The sequence below is a fragment of the Rhipicephalus microplus genome, unplaced genomic scaffold, assembly GCF_043290135.1.
Source record: "Rhipicephalus microplus isolate Deutch F79 unplaced genomic scaffold, USDA_Rmic scaffold_14, whole genome shotgun sequence".
Classification (NCBI taxonomy): Eukaryota; Metazoa; Arthropoda; class Arachnida; order Ixodida; family Ixodidae; genus Rhipicephalus; species Rhipicephalus microplus.
In genome coordinates this window covers 24,393,985-24,409,691 of record NW_027464587.1, presented here as the reverse complement: position 1 = coordinate 24,409,691, position 15,707 = coordinate 24,393,985, and the positions used below count along the sequence as shown (strand labels likewise).

Below are 15,707 nucleotides of genomic sequence, written 5' to 3'. Positions count from 1 at the left end.
TTTGTTACCGCTGGCAGCTCTTCGCGAATCAGCACGAAAGCTAGATATTAACGACGTACAGGTTCGGAGGCTCGCGCTGGGAAGTGCACCGTCGCTCGATGATGTAAGACACACGTGAGATTCATCAGCTCAACCAGACAAACATATCCCGAGCTTCTTCCAACGTCGGTCTCCAGGACCTCCGCACAGCAAAGGCCAAAGATTTGCGAAAATATGCAGAACAACTTTCCAGCAGGTTTTTTTTTTTTTTTTTTGGAGTACCCCCCCCCCCCCCCCATCACCTTTTTTTTCTCGTTCTCAGAATGCTTTCCTCACTCGTTGTGCGCATGCTGCTCCCAGTTCTAGTGAAAATGCGTTGACTCGAGGTCAGTCATGAGGTGCGACGATACCGTACCATACTTTGAAAAAAAAAAACATCTTTGGTCTTCGCGTACATTCACGATTCATTCACGATTCAGTTTTAGGCCAAAAGCCGCCGAAGCAGCTGCAGCCTGCAGTCACGTGGTAATAAACTCCGAAACGCACGTTAAAAATCACGTGATAGAAAACTCCCTACGAGGTAAAACTGGATTTTGACATTCTTTTACTACGTACCTCAGAGCTGGTGGTAAAACTATGTCATGTACCACCTTTTACTCCAACACAAGGTAGTAATTTTAAACACGAGAGAGTTTTTAGAGGTCATGAGCCGTGAAAACACGAAACTCGGATAGTTTCTGCTTACAGTGTATGATATTGTAAAATAAAAGTTTTGCGTGAAGATAAACGGCATATATGTCAGGCTTATATTAGTTTTGGCAATGTGGAATCCTTAAAGCGAATCCAAATTTAGAACCACGGCAAATCGCGCTCGGCGACTGAAGTTTAATCACTTCATTTTTGTTCCATAATGTTTATGTTCCATAATGTTTTATGTTCCATAATGTTCCATAATGTTTTATGTTCTTTATAAGGGAAAATGTAGGTACCGAAGTGCCAGAATTTACAAGACAAATATTTTGCTGTGCTGAGACCGGTACCGTACAATGAAAGCTTATCTCAACCAGAGTTAAAGCTCGTCCGGTAAGTAACACCGCGGCAGTTAGACACCCAAGAACAATGCAAAGCTTGGTTTACACTGAGTTGTTCAACACTACATTCACATAACATTTCATACTCCTCATGTTTGGGACGAGTCAAAGAGCTATTTACGATGTGCTTCAACTGGAAATCACCACGTATACACCGACATGATCTTGGCGATAACAGCATTATTGGCAAGGGCCCTAAATGATGGTATTGCAGTATCTATGCAGGCGAGCACGGCCAGATGTGTTTGTAAATCGTGCCAGGTAAACGTACAAGCAGTTAAACCTGCGCTAACAGTAAAATAACTTGTTGTTGGGCTAGTTGGTACAACACTTCTAAAAATTATTTCGAGCGCGAACACACGGCACAATCACTCACATACCCATGCAGCAAACGCGCACAGAGCCTTCTTTATGGCTCGAGCCAGTGTGTGTGTGTGAGTGATTGTGTCGTGTCTTCGCGCTCGAATTATTTTTAGAATTGTGCTAGCAGAACAGCACAAACCAGCCCTTGAGGACGAGTATGACGTGCGCGCACATACTCTTATGTGGCTAGCAGACGACGCAGGGAGCTACCAAGCGCTTCAGTAGCGGCCCCCAAGCGTTGACTCCGCTCCATTTCGGGGTGAATAGTCTGATGTGAAACCGTAGCTACACTTTCATGGGCAGGGTTCCTTTTCGAAGGGGGTGAAGGTTCGTCGCAGCACCCCCCTCCCCTCATCTTTCTTGGGCCGATGTATGGAGCGGAGGAAATAAAATAGGGAACAAATGCTCGGCAGGCTATACATATGAGCTCAGTTCCAGGTCTGGACCTAAAACCTGTTGAACGCGGTGGCTACGTAGCCACTAGCAAGCTAGGGTTCGATGATAGGCTTTATCTAGTAAAAACCGGAACTAAAAAACAAAGCTCATCCCAGAAAAAAAAGCTCAATGGGTTCACTGAAGTCGCCCAAGCACGGCTCAGGGTATGCCACACTTGCGTCAGACGTAAATACCTCCTGGGAAGTGCTAATCCACCGATACCGGGGAAAGTTGAACCCTTTTGCTTGTCGTCATTCAATTCCCCGGGCTTCCCCGAGTGACCAACTTGTGCTGGGCTGGGGAGCTCTATCACTATCGTATCCCAGCTCATCTTTCGTTATCTTAAAGCCTCGAGCCAGTAATTAACCTTAAAAGACTTCAATATGCTTCAAAATGTATTTTTTCACAAATATCAGCATTACGTCTTCTTCACCAGTAAGCGCCTACATGTGAGGTGCAATCTGTCGCAAAAAAAAAAAAAAACAGCGCGTCTTAGCCCTTGCAGTTCTCGCTCAGGCAAAAATTGGGCAGTGAAAGACTTGAACGTTGCCGACTCGTTGACCTTGATTTGAAAGACTGCAGCCAACAAACAGGCGGTCTAGCATTTGTTCAAGTTACCCTGTATATGTGTGTTGTAGGTATTTCCCGCACAGCATTTCTTTTAAATACTGATTTTCGTTTATTAACCTGAAATGATACTCATAGTGGCGCTCTTTGACTTCAGATGCCCTTGCTGCAATAAAATTTATTGCAGTATTTGTGCCACCGAAATGTTCCGTTGTGCGAACTTGGCGCGTGGTCATTGAGTCTTGACTAGTGTAGGTGCGACCGAGGCCGTGTTTGCTTGTAAACATTTCGCTACTGTCTTATAGACGAGGCAAATACGTTCGCTGTAGGCAACCGCAGTGAACTAGAGTGTTCATACAAAATTCTTGTTCATATGTGCCCTACGTGGCTCCACTTGAAGAGATTGCGGCTGCGTCTCGCTGTCTAGGCAATTCAACTGACGCGCGTCTCATTCATTAGGCGCGTTACGGGAAGCGAGCAGCTGCGCGTCCGGTTCCCCCATTAGTGGAGGTGCTCCTTCCTTTCGGGGAGAGAGAAACGGAAGGCTCCTCGTTTTTATTGATATTGCGGCGCTTCAGCCCGCTCCCTGATGGCGCATAGGTCTTGGTGATTTCGCATGCCCGGTCATTCCTTTCACAACTGCAGTTTTTATGCTGTTTTTATGCAGCCTGCGCGAGTTGCGTTCTGCCGTCCACAGTTCGAGAAATACTGCAGGGGCTGGATTTCTTGTCATTGCTCCAATTTTATTTCTCTCTCGCCGTCTTGAAACGAACATTGGTGCAAAGTAGTCTGTTACTTCCGCAGATGCTCTGATCTCTTTCTTAATGGAGAACAATGTGCGGATGACGTTATAAACAAAAAGGCACGGCCAGTTAAGTTGATATTTATATTGAGTCAAGAAAATGGATGAACACAGCAACAGGTCAAGTATACAAGAAGGCGGGCGCACGGTCGACTGTTCATTCAACAGAGTGATGGTCAAATACGTAAAATCACGTGATCACTTGACGGTGTCATAATTGCCTTCACGTCAGTTGAAATACGCAATGCAAAATGAGCAAATTATTTCATATATAATACCTTTTGCAGCCTTAGAAGAGATTACACACAAACACACACACACACGCACGCACGCACGCACGCACACACACACGCCATTTCCCATACCCTCACGAAGACTAACTGGCCCATTGAATTATTACTCCCACTATATATATATATATATATATATATATATATATATATATATATATATATATATATATATATATATATATATATATATATATATATATATATAGTGGGAGTAATAATTCAATGGGCCAGTTAGTCTTCGTGAAGGTATGGGATATGGCACAATGGGAGCGTAACTCATCCCCTGAAGAAGGGAGGACCCCTCCCGAAACTGTTGGGAAATAAATATACGTATCCTTGTTGACAACGCTCCCGTTGTGCCATATCCCATACCTATATATATATATATATATATATATATATACATATATATATATATATATATCTTAGGACAGTTTCTTCTGTTTATACGGTGATAATTAAAAATTGGCTTGAGTGGACAAACGTACGAAAACTTTTATTATTTCCTACGTTTTGGCCAGAGTCCGACCTTCGTCAGGGACGAAAGCCGAACCCCAGCCGAAACGTAGGAATCATTAAATGTTGTTGTACGTTCGTCCAGAACCGAGACAAGCCAAGTTTCCACACCAGATGAAGACGACGACCAATCATGATGATGAATGTGTGTGAATGAAAAAAGCAGATGGGCCTAATGAATGCCCACATTAACTCCCCCACCCCTCCACGTGAAAGCCGTCACCCTGACCGCAGTTCTTGGCCGCAGTTTAAAGCGAAGAGAAACGCCGTGTGAAAGCCTTCATGCTGGATAAGTGGACTATTTCTGCTGCCTGGCAGTGGTGGTCTGTTGTAAGAAGAACGGGTGCCACGCGATAATTGACAGGAGTCGTTTGCTCCAAGATAGGGTAGGGGCCAAGTAAGCGCAATTGAAACTTGTCGCACAGGCCAGGAGTGCGGATTGGTGTAAGAAGATAGGCTTTGTCGCCAGGGCTGAAGGACACGGCATGATGAGAGGCATCGTATTCAAGCCTGCGATCCTGTTGCTTGGCTTCAGTGTTGACGCGTGCCAGCTGGCGGCAATGAAGTAGACGAGACACGTATTCTGCACTTGAGGGTGAACATGGTTCAACAGGTGCAGAGAAGAATGAAACATCGAGGAAAGAAAAGAGGGAGCTACCATGGACGAGGTAGAACGGCGAGTGACCGGTTTGGCGCATTACAGAGGTGCTATAGGCAAAAACGACAAATGGCAAAATGGCGTCCCAGTTTCTGTGTTCCGGTTCTATATACATGGCTATCATATCTGACAGTGTGCTATGAAAGCGCTGCGTCAGCCCGTTCGTCAAAGCATGGTAACTGGAGCTTGTTTTGTGTGTAGTGCCGGATGCCTTGAGCACTTGTTCGACAAGTTCTGAAAGAAATATTCTTATACGGTCGCTCAGCATTACACGAGGAGCACCGTGACGAAGGAATATTGCTCGAAGCATGAAGTCAGCAACTTTTGAAGCGGATGCAGAAAAAACGGGAGTTGTTTCGGTGTAGCGGGTCAGGTGGTCGAGAGCTGTGACTATTGATTGATTGCCCGTGACAGTCATAAGAAGCGGACCATACAGGTCAACGCCAACTACCTCCAATGGCTGCAGGGGACACGGGAGTGGTTGTAATTGCCCGCTTCAAGTTCATGTAGGGAGCTTGCGACGCTGACAAAGGGCGCATGAGGCAACGTACTTCGCGACACTGGAGGACAAGCCTGGCCAGCAGCAGTCAAATCTTATGCGGTGGTACGTTTTCTGGAAGTCCATGTGTCCAGCTGACATGTCGTTGTAATATGTCTTGAGGACTTGAGCCCGAAGAGAGCGAGGTAGATCGGACACTCAGCGTTGACCTTCAGGGTGGCAGTTATGACGTTACAGGACGCGGTTGTTCAGCTTGAATTGCGTCAGCTGTCAGCAAAGACGGGTGTTAGGAGGCCGACAAGTCCCGTCAAGACGGTCCTTGATGTGGCGACAATAAGGGTCAGCACGTTGGTGGGATAACAACAAACCACACTCGTTCGAGGAAGTTGGGTACACAGTAGCTAAAGTCAAAACATGTGGGGAAGGGACGGCCGAGAGCTCCTCGAGTGTGGCAGTGATCGGTTTGTTAGGTGGTTCCGAAGGGAGTGGGCAACGCGATAGCGCGTCGGCGTCGTGATGTTTTTTCCCGGACTTGTATGTAATACTGAAGCCATACTCTTGTAAGTGGCGAATACAGTAACCAAGACGGCCGAACAAGTTCTTGAGTGTCGAGAGCCAGCACAAGGCGTGATGGTCCGTACCAGCAGTAAAGTGGCGGCCGTGGAAATAAGGTCGAAACATTTGTATAGACCATACGACCGCTAGGCACTCCTGTTCGGTGATGATATAATTTTTTTCGGCAGCGGTCAGTGCACGGCTTGTGTATGTTACGACTTTCTTACGTGAAGATTTGTCTCGCTGTAGGAGAATTCCACCAATGCCATGACCACTAGCGTCTGTATGCAGAAGCGTAGGCGCGGTTTCGTCAAAATGACAGAGGACTGGTTCGGATGTGAGTGCACACTTCAGTTGGGCAACCGCCGATTCACATTCAAGAGACCACACAAAGGCGACGCCTTATCCGAGCAACTTGTGCAACGGCGAAGCTTTTGAGGCAAATTCTCGTATCAATCAGCGAAAATAAGAAGCGAGGCCGAGGACTGCGCAAATATCTGGCTTTTTTAGGACGCAGAAAGTGTTGGACAGCGGAAATCTTGTCTGGATCGGGACGAATACCGTCATTGCATACGATGTGGCGTAACATTTTAATTTTCTTGCTCGCAAAACGGCACCTCTTGGTGTTCAGCTGAAGCCCTGCGTTTGCAAGGCAGGTGAGAACTTCGTCCAGTTGTTGCAAGTCCTGAAAAAAAGGTTGAAGAGAAAATACCGATATTGTCTAAACAGCACAAGCAAGTCTTCCATTTCAAGCCTCGTAAAACTGTGTCGATCATCCGCTCGAATGTAGCTAAAGCATTGGAAAGGCCGAATGGCATGACGTTGAATTCCTACAGCCCATCTGGTGCTGAAAGTGCTGTCTTTTCTTTGTCGTCCTCGTGCATGAGTATTTGCGAAAAGCCCGAATGCACGTCTAGGCGACGACGAATACTCATGACGACGACCAATCATGATGATAAACATGTGTGAAGAAAGTATATGTGCCTAATGAATGCCCACAATATATGTATATTGTCACGAGGCTTCAGAAGCTCTGGCCACCGAGTAGCTAGCTCCTAGAATATGCATCCGTCGCGGCTTTCTCTCGAGCAGAGAAGATGCACGAGATCTTTTTTTCTCTCGGGTGAGAGCCGCTGTTTCCCTTGGCCCACTACGTGCGGGTGGCACTATCTCCCCTTCCAAAACGAAAAAAAGTGAAGACATAGCAGCATCCGATGCTACATGGGCACGCGAAAAAAAAAGAAATAGAAAATTCAGATAAAGGGAAAGTAGCAATCGAAGAGCGTGAAAATATACGAAAAGTCAATAACGAAGAAGAAGGTCTCAAAAATAAATAAAAAGCATAAACAAAGAACGGTGAACGGCAAAAGAGTTACGAACAATGTGCAATTAGTAGTTTCTTGCGCACAACATGAACAATGCCCGACCTCGGTCGTGTCCTGATTCGTGCCTTCGCTGTTAAGTCTGGGACCACTTCGTAGTTCACGTCACTGAGCCAGCGTAGCACTTTATATGTGCCGAAATACCGGCTCAGTAACTTTAGTAACTTTTACTGAGGCCACGGCGGCGAACGGGCGTCCACTTCCAAGCTTGGTCTCCGGGGTGTCAAAACAGTTCTCTGGGGCGGGTGTTATAGCGTCGTGCGTCTGCCCACTGTTGCTGACCGATGTGCAGTCGCACAAGCTGTTGAGCTTCCTCAGCACACTCTGCGAATTCTTTGTCCATCAGCTGCGCCGTGAATAAGCTGCGCCATCCATAAGCTTCGCCCTCTGTCCGTTATTATACTAGAGGAAGCACCGTGATGTAACACCACGTGGCGCGAACTGGCGACTCGTCGTCGTCTTGACACATACGGTAGCATAGACACCATCATGATCTGCACTTCGCGGCCGTAGAGAAGCCGAAATGGCGTGAATCGCGTGGTCTCTTGCACGGCGGTACTGTACGCGAAGGTCATGTAGGGCAAGATTTGGTCCCATGTTTTATGCCGTACGTCGATGCATATTGCGATCATGTCTGCGAGGGTCTTATTCAGTCGGTCGGTTAGGCCGTTGGTTTGCGGGTGGTACGTAGTCGTCGTTCGGTGTCAGGTGTTGCTTAGTTTGAAAACTTCATCCATAAGCTGCGCCGTGAGTACCGTCCCTCTGCTCGTTATTACACTGGAGGGAGCACCGTGATGTAACACTACGTGGCGCGTAAAAAATTGCGCCACCTAAGAAGCCGTGGCACGTGGGATTGCCTGCACCTCAGCGTAGCGTGTCCAATAGTTGGTTGTGATGATCACGCATTTATTGCTGTTCGCAGACAAGGGAAATGGCCCGAGACTGTTCATGCCGACTTTGTCGAATGGCGTGCAAGGTGCTTCAATAAGCTTAATAAACCCAGCTGGCTTAACAGATGGTTGTTTTTGGCGCTGGCATTCCCGACAGCCCTTGACGTACTTGGTGACGCTTGCCGATTTTCAGGGCCAATAGTAGCTCTTGCTCACTCTGGCTAGTGTGCGTGAGTAGCCCAGATGACCAGATGAAGGTTCTTTATAGCAAGCAATCTCGCATGTCTCGACGAACCTCCAGGAGGGAAGCACAGTTGTTTGAACGGGCGTTCTTCTTGCACAGCAGACTGTCTCGCAGACAAAATGGCGTCAACGAGCGAGATAAATGACGTAGTATGATTCCGTCTTGACCCTCTGAGTGATCATGATTGAATGAATTTCTGCATCGTATCGCTGCCGTCTGCTCAAGTCTGATGAGCTAATGGCGCCCAGGAAACCTTAATGGTCCTCTGCTTCCTGACTGAATGAAGGGGTGCACGTCAAAGTGTGTCAGCGTCGTCGTGCTTGCGGCCGGGCTTATGAACGATGGTGACGTGAAATTACTGCAGCCGCAAGCTCCACCGTGCTAGTCGTTCTGAAGGGTCGCGCAGGCTTGCAAATCAACAAAGAGCGTGGTGGCCCGTCACTATCTTGAAGGGCGGACCATAAAAGTACTGAAGAAACTTGGTGATTGCCCACACGACTGCGAGACACTCTTTCTCTGTAGTGGAAAAATTCGCCTCAGCACGGGACATCGAGCGGCTGGCGAAGGCTATGACTCTTTCGATGTCATCTTGACGATGAATGAGCACTGCACCGAGACCAATTTTACTAGCGTCGACGCGCACCTCCGTGTCAGCATCATCGTCGAAATGAGCTAGAACGGGCGCTGCTTGCATGTACTGTCGCAGTTCTTCGAAAGCTACTTGTTTCTCGTTTTCCCACACAAATAGCGTGTGGTCCATCGTGAGGAAAGTCAGGGGTCCTGCTATCTCTGAAAAGCCATGAATGAACCGGTGACAGTAGGCGAACAAACCAAGGAAGCGCCGGACGGCTTTCTTATCGACAGGAGCTGGTAATTCGGCAAAATCGGCAAGCTTGTCTTAATAAATACCCAAGAAATTTTATATTCTGATTATCAAAGGGGCAATTCTATGGCTCTATGTAGTGTGAGGTCTGCCACTCCAATAGCATCCAGCACGCTCCGCTAGCGGTGAAGGTGCTGCTCAAACGTGGCAGAAGGGGTCATCAAGGTAGGCACATCATCAAGGTAGACAAGACAAGTCTGCCACTTAAAGCACTATTAAGACAGTGTTCATCATTCGCTGGAAAGTTGCTGGCGCTGAACACAAACCAAAAGGGAGTACGCGAAATCGGTAGAGCCCGTCTGGAGTCACGAAGGCTGTTTTCTCGCGGTCTCGCTGATCTACCTAGATTCGCCAGTACCCGCTTTTCAGATCGAGAAAATAGAAATAATGAGCACAACTAAGTCTATCCAGCAAATTGTCGATACGCGGCAGCGAGTACACGTTCTTTTTGGCCACGTTGTTAAGCTTCCGGTAGTCGGCGCGGAAGCATAGTGAACCGTCTTTCTTTTTTATAAGGACGACTGGAGACGACCACGGGCTGTTTTATAATTCGATAATGCCATCTTGAAGCATCTCGCGGACTTGCGTACGTATCGTTTCATGTTTCTGTTCGTTCATCGTGTACCTACCGTTTCACTCCAGTCAGCGCAGCACATACCGTACAAGGAAGGCACGTACACGCCCCCGTTTGCCCTCGACCCACTGCGTGTGGGTGGCAATATATATATATATATATATATATATATATATATATATATATATATATATATATATATATATATATATATATATATATATATATATATATATTATATATATATTTATTTATCTGATGAAGACCGGACCCACGGCCGAAACGTCAATAAAATAACTTCGTACGTGCGTCTTCTTTCCTATACGAATAATATTTCCCGGACCCAGCATCACTTTTGTTTTTGGTATATATATATATATATATATATATATATATATATATATATGTGTGTGTGTGTGTGTGTGTGCTTATTTATTTATTTATTTATATAATGCGTAATACATCGCAGTCCTTAGATCAAGTTGATCCGTCCCCAAGCGATCCCCCGAGGTAGGCCTCTAGCTCCGCGCGGGTGGCCTCCCAGCCGAGACGGACGGTGGCGATCGCGTAGGCGTCGTCCAAGGCCATCTGCTGCAGCAGCTTCGCGTCGGGAGACGTGAGAAGCTTGTAAGCGGAGTCGATACGGCAGAGGTCGCTGAGCTCCGTCACGACCGGCATCCCGACGGCACCACCAGGGGCGGAACCGTAGATGTAGTTGGTGGCCGCGTTGGTGGGCAGGTAAAGCGTGCGCTTCACCAGCGGCCGAATGGCGTCGTTCAGTCGGCGCCAGTCCGTTGTGTACATAACTCCGCACCGCATCGGAAAGTTGAGCGGCGGGTAGACGAAGATTCGGAGAGCATCGAGACGCTGTCACAGGGCCAACATCGAGGACATGATCCGGCTTGGTCGATGGCGGAGTCGACGACGGAACGGGAACCGGAGGGGATCCGAAAGCCGATGGGTCGTCGCAGGTACCGTTGCGGCTCGAAGTTAAGCAGTACCGAGATGGGGACGCCCGAAACTGCGAACTCCATCGGGCGCCTTCCCGCAGGTGCCAATCCGACCATGTGAAAGGACGCGCACTTTTACGGGTTTAAGGACAGGCCCAGGGACGCGGCGAGGGTCTCGATCCGATTGATTCGCTGTTGTAGTCGGCGTGGAGTCGAGGCCAAGGAAGTCAGGTCGTGTGCGTAGGTGAAAACTTTGTCATCGGAATCACCACCCTGCACTGCGCGGATGACCGGGTCGACCACTAAGTTAAACAGCAAACCGCTGGGTGGGCAATCCTGACGTAGCCCGGCCAGGATCGGGATCGGATCGGTTGTTCCCTCAGCCGCCATGATACAGGTGCTGTTGCCCGTCAAGAGGTCGCCAATTATTTTCGTGAACACGTAGCCGGTGCCAGCACCGCGCAGGGTGTCAATCAAAGCCTAGTGCGGGATCGAGCCAAACGCGTTGTTGAAGTCCAACTGCGCCTCCCGATCGGGCGATGTCGAGCCTGCGCTGTAGAATGTAGTTAAGTTCGAACACGCCGTCCTGCGGAAGGAAGCCCTTCTGGCACTTCGACAGGACGGCGTGTTCTATAATCCAGGCCTGCAGCCCGGCTGCAAGGCACTTGGCATATAGCTTCGATGCCGTGCAGCCGAGGGCTATGGGCCGCCACTTGGAGGGGACTTGCGGATCTCCTCTCTTGAAGATAAGGACGGTCCGCGTCGTCCTACAGGAATGCAACGTTCGGCGGTGGTGTAGACAGGTGTTCAAGAGCTGTCAGTTACAGCTTGTAACTATAGTCCTTAATAAACGGGGAACGTTTCTTCGTGTTTTTAACTAAGCGACTACTAAGCCATCTACGTTTCTAGATCTTTCGTAGATGCCGCATTGCATTTTCGTCGTAATGGTGACATTGTAAACAATATTTAGGCAAGCTTTACTATTATTGACTACCTTGTAATAAAAGTTTCGTGCTACGTAATGGCCCACACGTAAGCAAATAGGAGACATGATACGTAGGAAACAACAACTATCCTATAAATTCTGTCACTGCTAACCAGTACGCGATGTGCGATCCCAAAGCAGAGGTGTATATATTGTGGGCATTTGTAACTTACATTTGTAACTTAGCCTTTAAGCTGCTGCTACAATAGAACTCTGCCATGTCCAAGTCTTGAAAATTTACTTGGGCGTGCGTTTGCTTGCTTGTTCTCGTGACCCGTTCATATGAGTTTTCATACTAATCGCGTAAACGTTAAACGTTGCTGTAGCGACTTTCTTTTAACTTTTGGCTGGTTTCTGTGTCGCGCAAGAGTAGGGTTGTGGTGGTCGCACCGGCTTTGTTGTGCGAGCGTTCGCTTCCTTCCTGTGAAAGGTTGTTTCTCATGAATAGGGTCGCGAGCGGCTTTTCGTGGCGCCGGATAGTCTGCGGGGGAGCTGCCCTGTGGAAGCCTAAACGGCTGTCGTGGTAGTTTCCTGTGTGTGTTTAGTTTAGGACAGCAGTCCTCGAGGTGAAACTTGGCGGAGGCCCCCACGTTTGGATGGGCCTCTTTGAATTTGTTCCACCCAAATTGAATCGTCCGCGGAGATGTTTTTGTGGTGATTTCTGGTTTTGGTCTCCCGACGGGCTCTCGGGATGTTGCCAGAGGAGCCGGTGGGGGGGGGGGGGGGGACTGGCTTTGGGGACGACGAGGGAGCAGGTTGCAGCGTGCGCTGCGCAGAGTTCTCCCAGTTATGTAGCGTACAAGTGTGTACAACGTCAAACAAACCAAATATATCAGTTCAGGAGAAAGTCTATAGAGATGCTGTGTGTACGTGTCGATCCTCTGTTCAGTGGTGACGAAGTAGTGACCAGAAAACTACGCTACAATGTAATAATGCGAGTATGAAGACTCGTATGTGCATATCATATGCTCATATGATAATGAACATCATCATATGAATGCTTATACGTGAATATGATTTGATCAAATAATCATGTGGTCAGTTCACTGTAAGTATGTTGCTGTGATGCGCTCTTACCACAGTGTAGTTACATACATAGCTAGAAGCCATTAATTAATTTACGAGGACCACGTGAATTCGTTTTTCTATCCTATACTTTTGTAATAGAATCATTTTGATATGGTAATGCCAGGGGCGTAGCCAGGGGGTGGCACACCGGACATGCGCCCCCCTCCCAAATTTTTTTTTCGCCATGGCGTAGAGAGCGAAAAAGGGCCATTTTAAGGGGGTGCCCCTCCCGAAACCGAAGTGGTGCCCTCCCCTCTCCCGAAAAAATTTCTGGCAACCCGCCTGGGTAGCGCACACGCACATTTAACAAAATAGGCGTAAACGTCTATTTGCGGGCGTTACTAACACTGCAAAAGGATCAAAATGTGGGCCAGTTGGTAATTCATTTTCTTCGTTCAGCGAACTAGGAGCGCAGAGAAAACACAAAGGACGAAGCGAGGAACCACACAACACGAGCGCTCAACTAACAACTGATTTATTTTCCACATCGGAAGGACATATATAAACACAAAATGCGCATGTCAAAAAAAGATTATGACGAAATCAAGGGCAGCATGCGAAGCGTGTAATCAAGGCACATGTCTAAGGGTTATCTAGGTAGCTGAATTCACAGTCAAGTAGTGAGAGGGAAGGATGACTTATACATTGGTCCGTATTCCTGGAAATGTGATAGGCTTCAGAAATTTCGCGCGTAGTTTGATGAGGATGCCGGAACAGAACAATTGTATTCTCAAACACAGGTTGGCACTTGCACGAAACGCAATGTGACGCTTCTCTCGCGAAACGAGTTACTAACACTTTAGTAATGAACTAGCCACTAGAGTTAGCACTCTTCACATACTAAGTTGGTAGTGAAATTAGCTAACCTGCATTTTACTACCTTCCCTTACGATGAGGCTAGTGCTTTATGTGACAAGTGAATGTTTATTATTTAGTTAGTCAATATGCCGAGCTTTATTTTTAAGAGTGTACGTAATATAAGTAAACAGTGCGACTAAATGCGGGAACATGCAGCGCTGACTAACGTGATAAAGTTAGCACAGCACTAACATAGCATGGCAAACGAACTAGCCTGCAGACGTTCTTCGGCAAGCAGAGAAGTGCCAGTACGCGCAAAAAAATTGTAAATGAGCCCCCTACATAGAAATCGATAACGATAGATGATATGTGGGGTTTAACGTTCTAAAACCACCACATGATTATGAGAGACGCCGTAGTGGAGGGCTCCGGAAATTTTGACCACCTGGGGATCTTCAACGTGCACCCAAATCTGAACACACGGGCCTACAACATTTCCGCCTCCACCGTAAATGCAGCCGCCGCAGCCGGGATTTGATCCCGAGACCTGCGGGTCAGCAGCCAAGTACCTTAGCCACTAGACCACCGCGGCGGGGACTACATAGAAATCGGTATAACACCAAAAAGAAACGTGTCTTTACAGAGGTAGTTGTTGTTTATTGTGCATAGTTTAAGCAACAGCAAGAAATCGCAAAGTCCCATTAGGAACGGCAAGCAGCTTGAATTTCGCAGCGCACACCTCTAGCAGAAAGCACGTGCGAAATTCGAGTACACAGGACGAGAGCCGACTAAAAACTGTCACAGCTCGACACTGAAGCCTTAAGCCGGGAAACTTGAGCTTTGAAGCTCGCAGAGATATTGTAGGTGCATGCCTTAAATAGGTCGTGCGCCCACAATATCGATACTGAAAGCGCGCTGTTCAAACAGAAAGAGGCACGAAACAAGCGCACAAGTTTACGCAAAACAAGCGCGAAGTGTCACAGTTATTCCTGTGCCGTGTTTCAGTAGCGTGCTCCTTTCGTAAACGCAGTTGTGGCAGCGTGCTAAGTCTCCTTCGTTCTCTCGCGAAACGAGTCTGATAAGAGCGCGCGCAGGAGAGACCACGCTCCGTGAAGGCAACTAGCGGGAGCCTGCCGCGCCATGTCCCCATTGATAACGAAAACGCGCTTAAGTTCCGAAGGTCGAAGGACTGCCAAACGATGTATGGTTTGTATAAATAGCTTGCCATTAGCATACCATACAACGTACGCTATGTGGCGTAGTGGTTAGGGCCGCGCGTTGTCATTAAAGAGGTTGCTGGTTTGATCCCGCGCGACAGGTGCTTGCCTTCTGGGTTTTTTCTTTGCAATCGCTTAGTATATATTTTCAACGTCACTTTCGGGACGGAAGTACGTCAGCAGAGCAGTGGGGAACCCGGGCCATGCAGATCACCCGGGTCAGCGCCTCCTCTATTTTTACAGTGCCTGGGTGGATTTCAATTGGAAGCGGTCGTTGGTTGTAGTGCACCATTGCGCCGCGAGGTGCTGCTACTGGAGTAAACATGCCACCGCTTCGTCGCGTGCCCTAACGAATGCTGCGGCTGCATTCGAAACTGCTATACGGTTCGGTGAAACACTTGTTCTAGACAGCCAGCTCAATTTGTATGAGAACATGTCATGTTTAGGTGTGTTGCTTCATCACTATCGTGGCTTACGAACTAGTGTGTCGCCACCTATAGAGTTGTTCAGGCTGTGTGTGCTGTTTAATATTCTGCACAGATGGTGAAGGCGTCTAAGATTTCAGGCGCTTGTCAAGGTTCGTTCCTTTGCAGCTAGTGTATATCGGTGCGTGGTGTTATTAACGTGATTTACGCGTTTGTTCTCTCTCCGTTTTCTCTTGACGTAGTCTACCCCGCAATCATGGAGCTCTCTGAAGGAGCACGAGTCATCCGAGGTCACACAAGACACAAGGAACCATGCCACACAAGGTGAGAGGTCACGCAGACTCCACTTGTGTAGCTGAGCTCATCTTGGCTCACTTCTGCAATGAGAGCATAGACAGAGAGACAGACAAAGAACATTATTGGGTCCTGAGAAACGCTACTGCTTTAGAGCAACGTCGCGGGCCGCTCCCACGTAGGAACGGGGAGGCCTAGCCTCACCGCCGCATCGTGGGCTCTCCGGACAGCCCGTAGCT

General features: G+C 48.0%; 1 protein-coding gene across 8 annotated transcripts in view; it reads left to right on the top strand.

Moving 5' to 3' along the window:
• LOC119180745 (latrophilin Cirl) overlaps positions 1-15,707 on the top strand; it is a 490,851-nt gene that overhangs the window by 463,292 nt on the left and 11,852 nt on the right. For all 8 annotated transcript variants that reach the window (XM_075882931.1, XM_075882933.1, XM_037431878.2 and 5 more), the window contains one exon: positions 15,417-15,498. In XM_075882931.1, the coding sequence (XP_075739046.1) occupies positions 15,417-15,498 (82 nt within the window). The remainder of the gene's footprint in view (positions 1-15,416; positions 15,499-15,707) is intronic.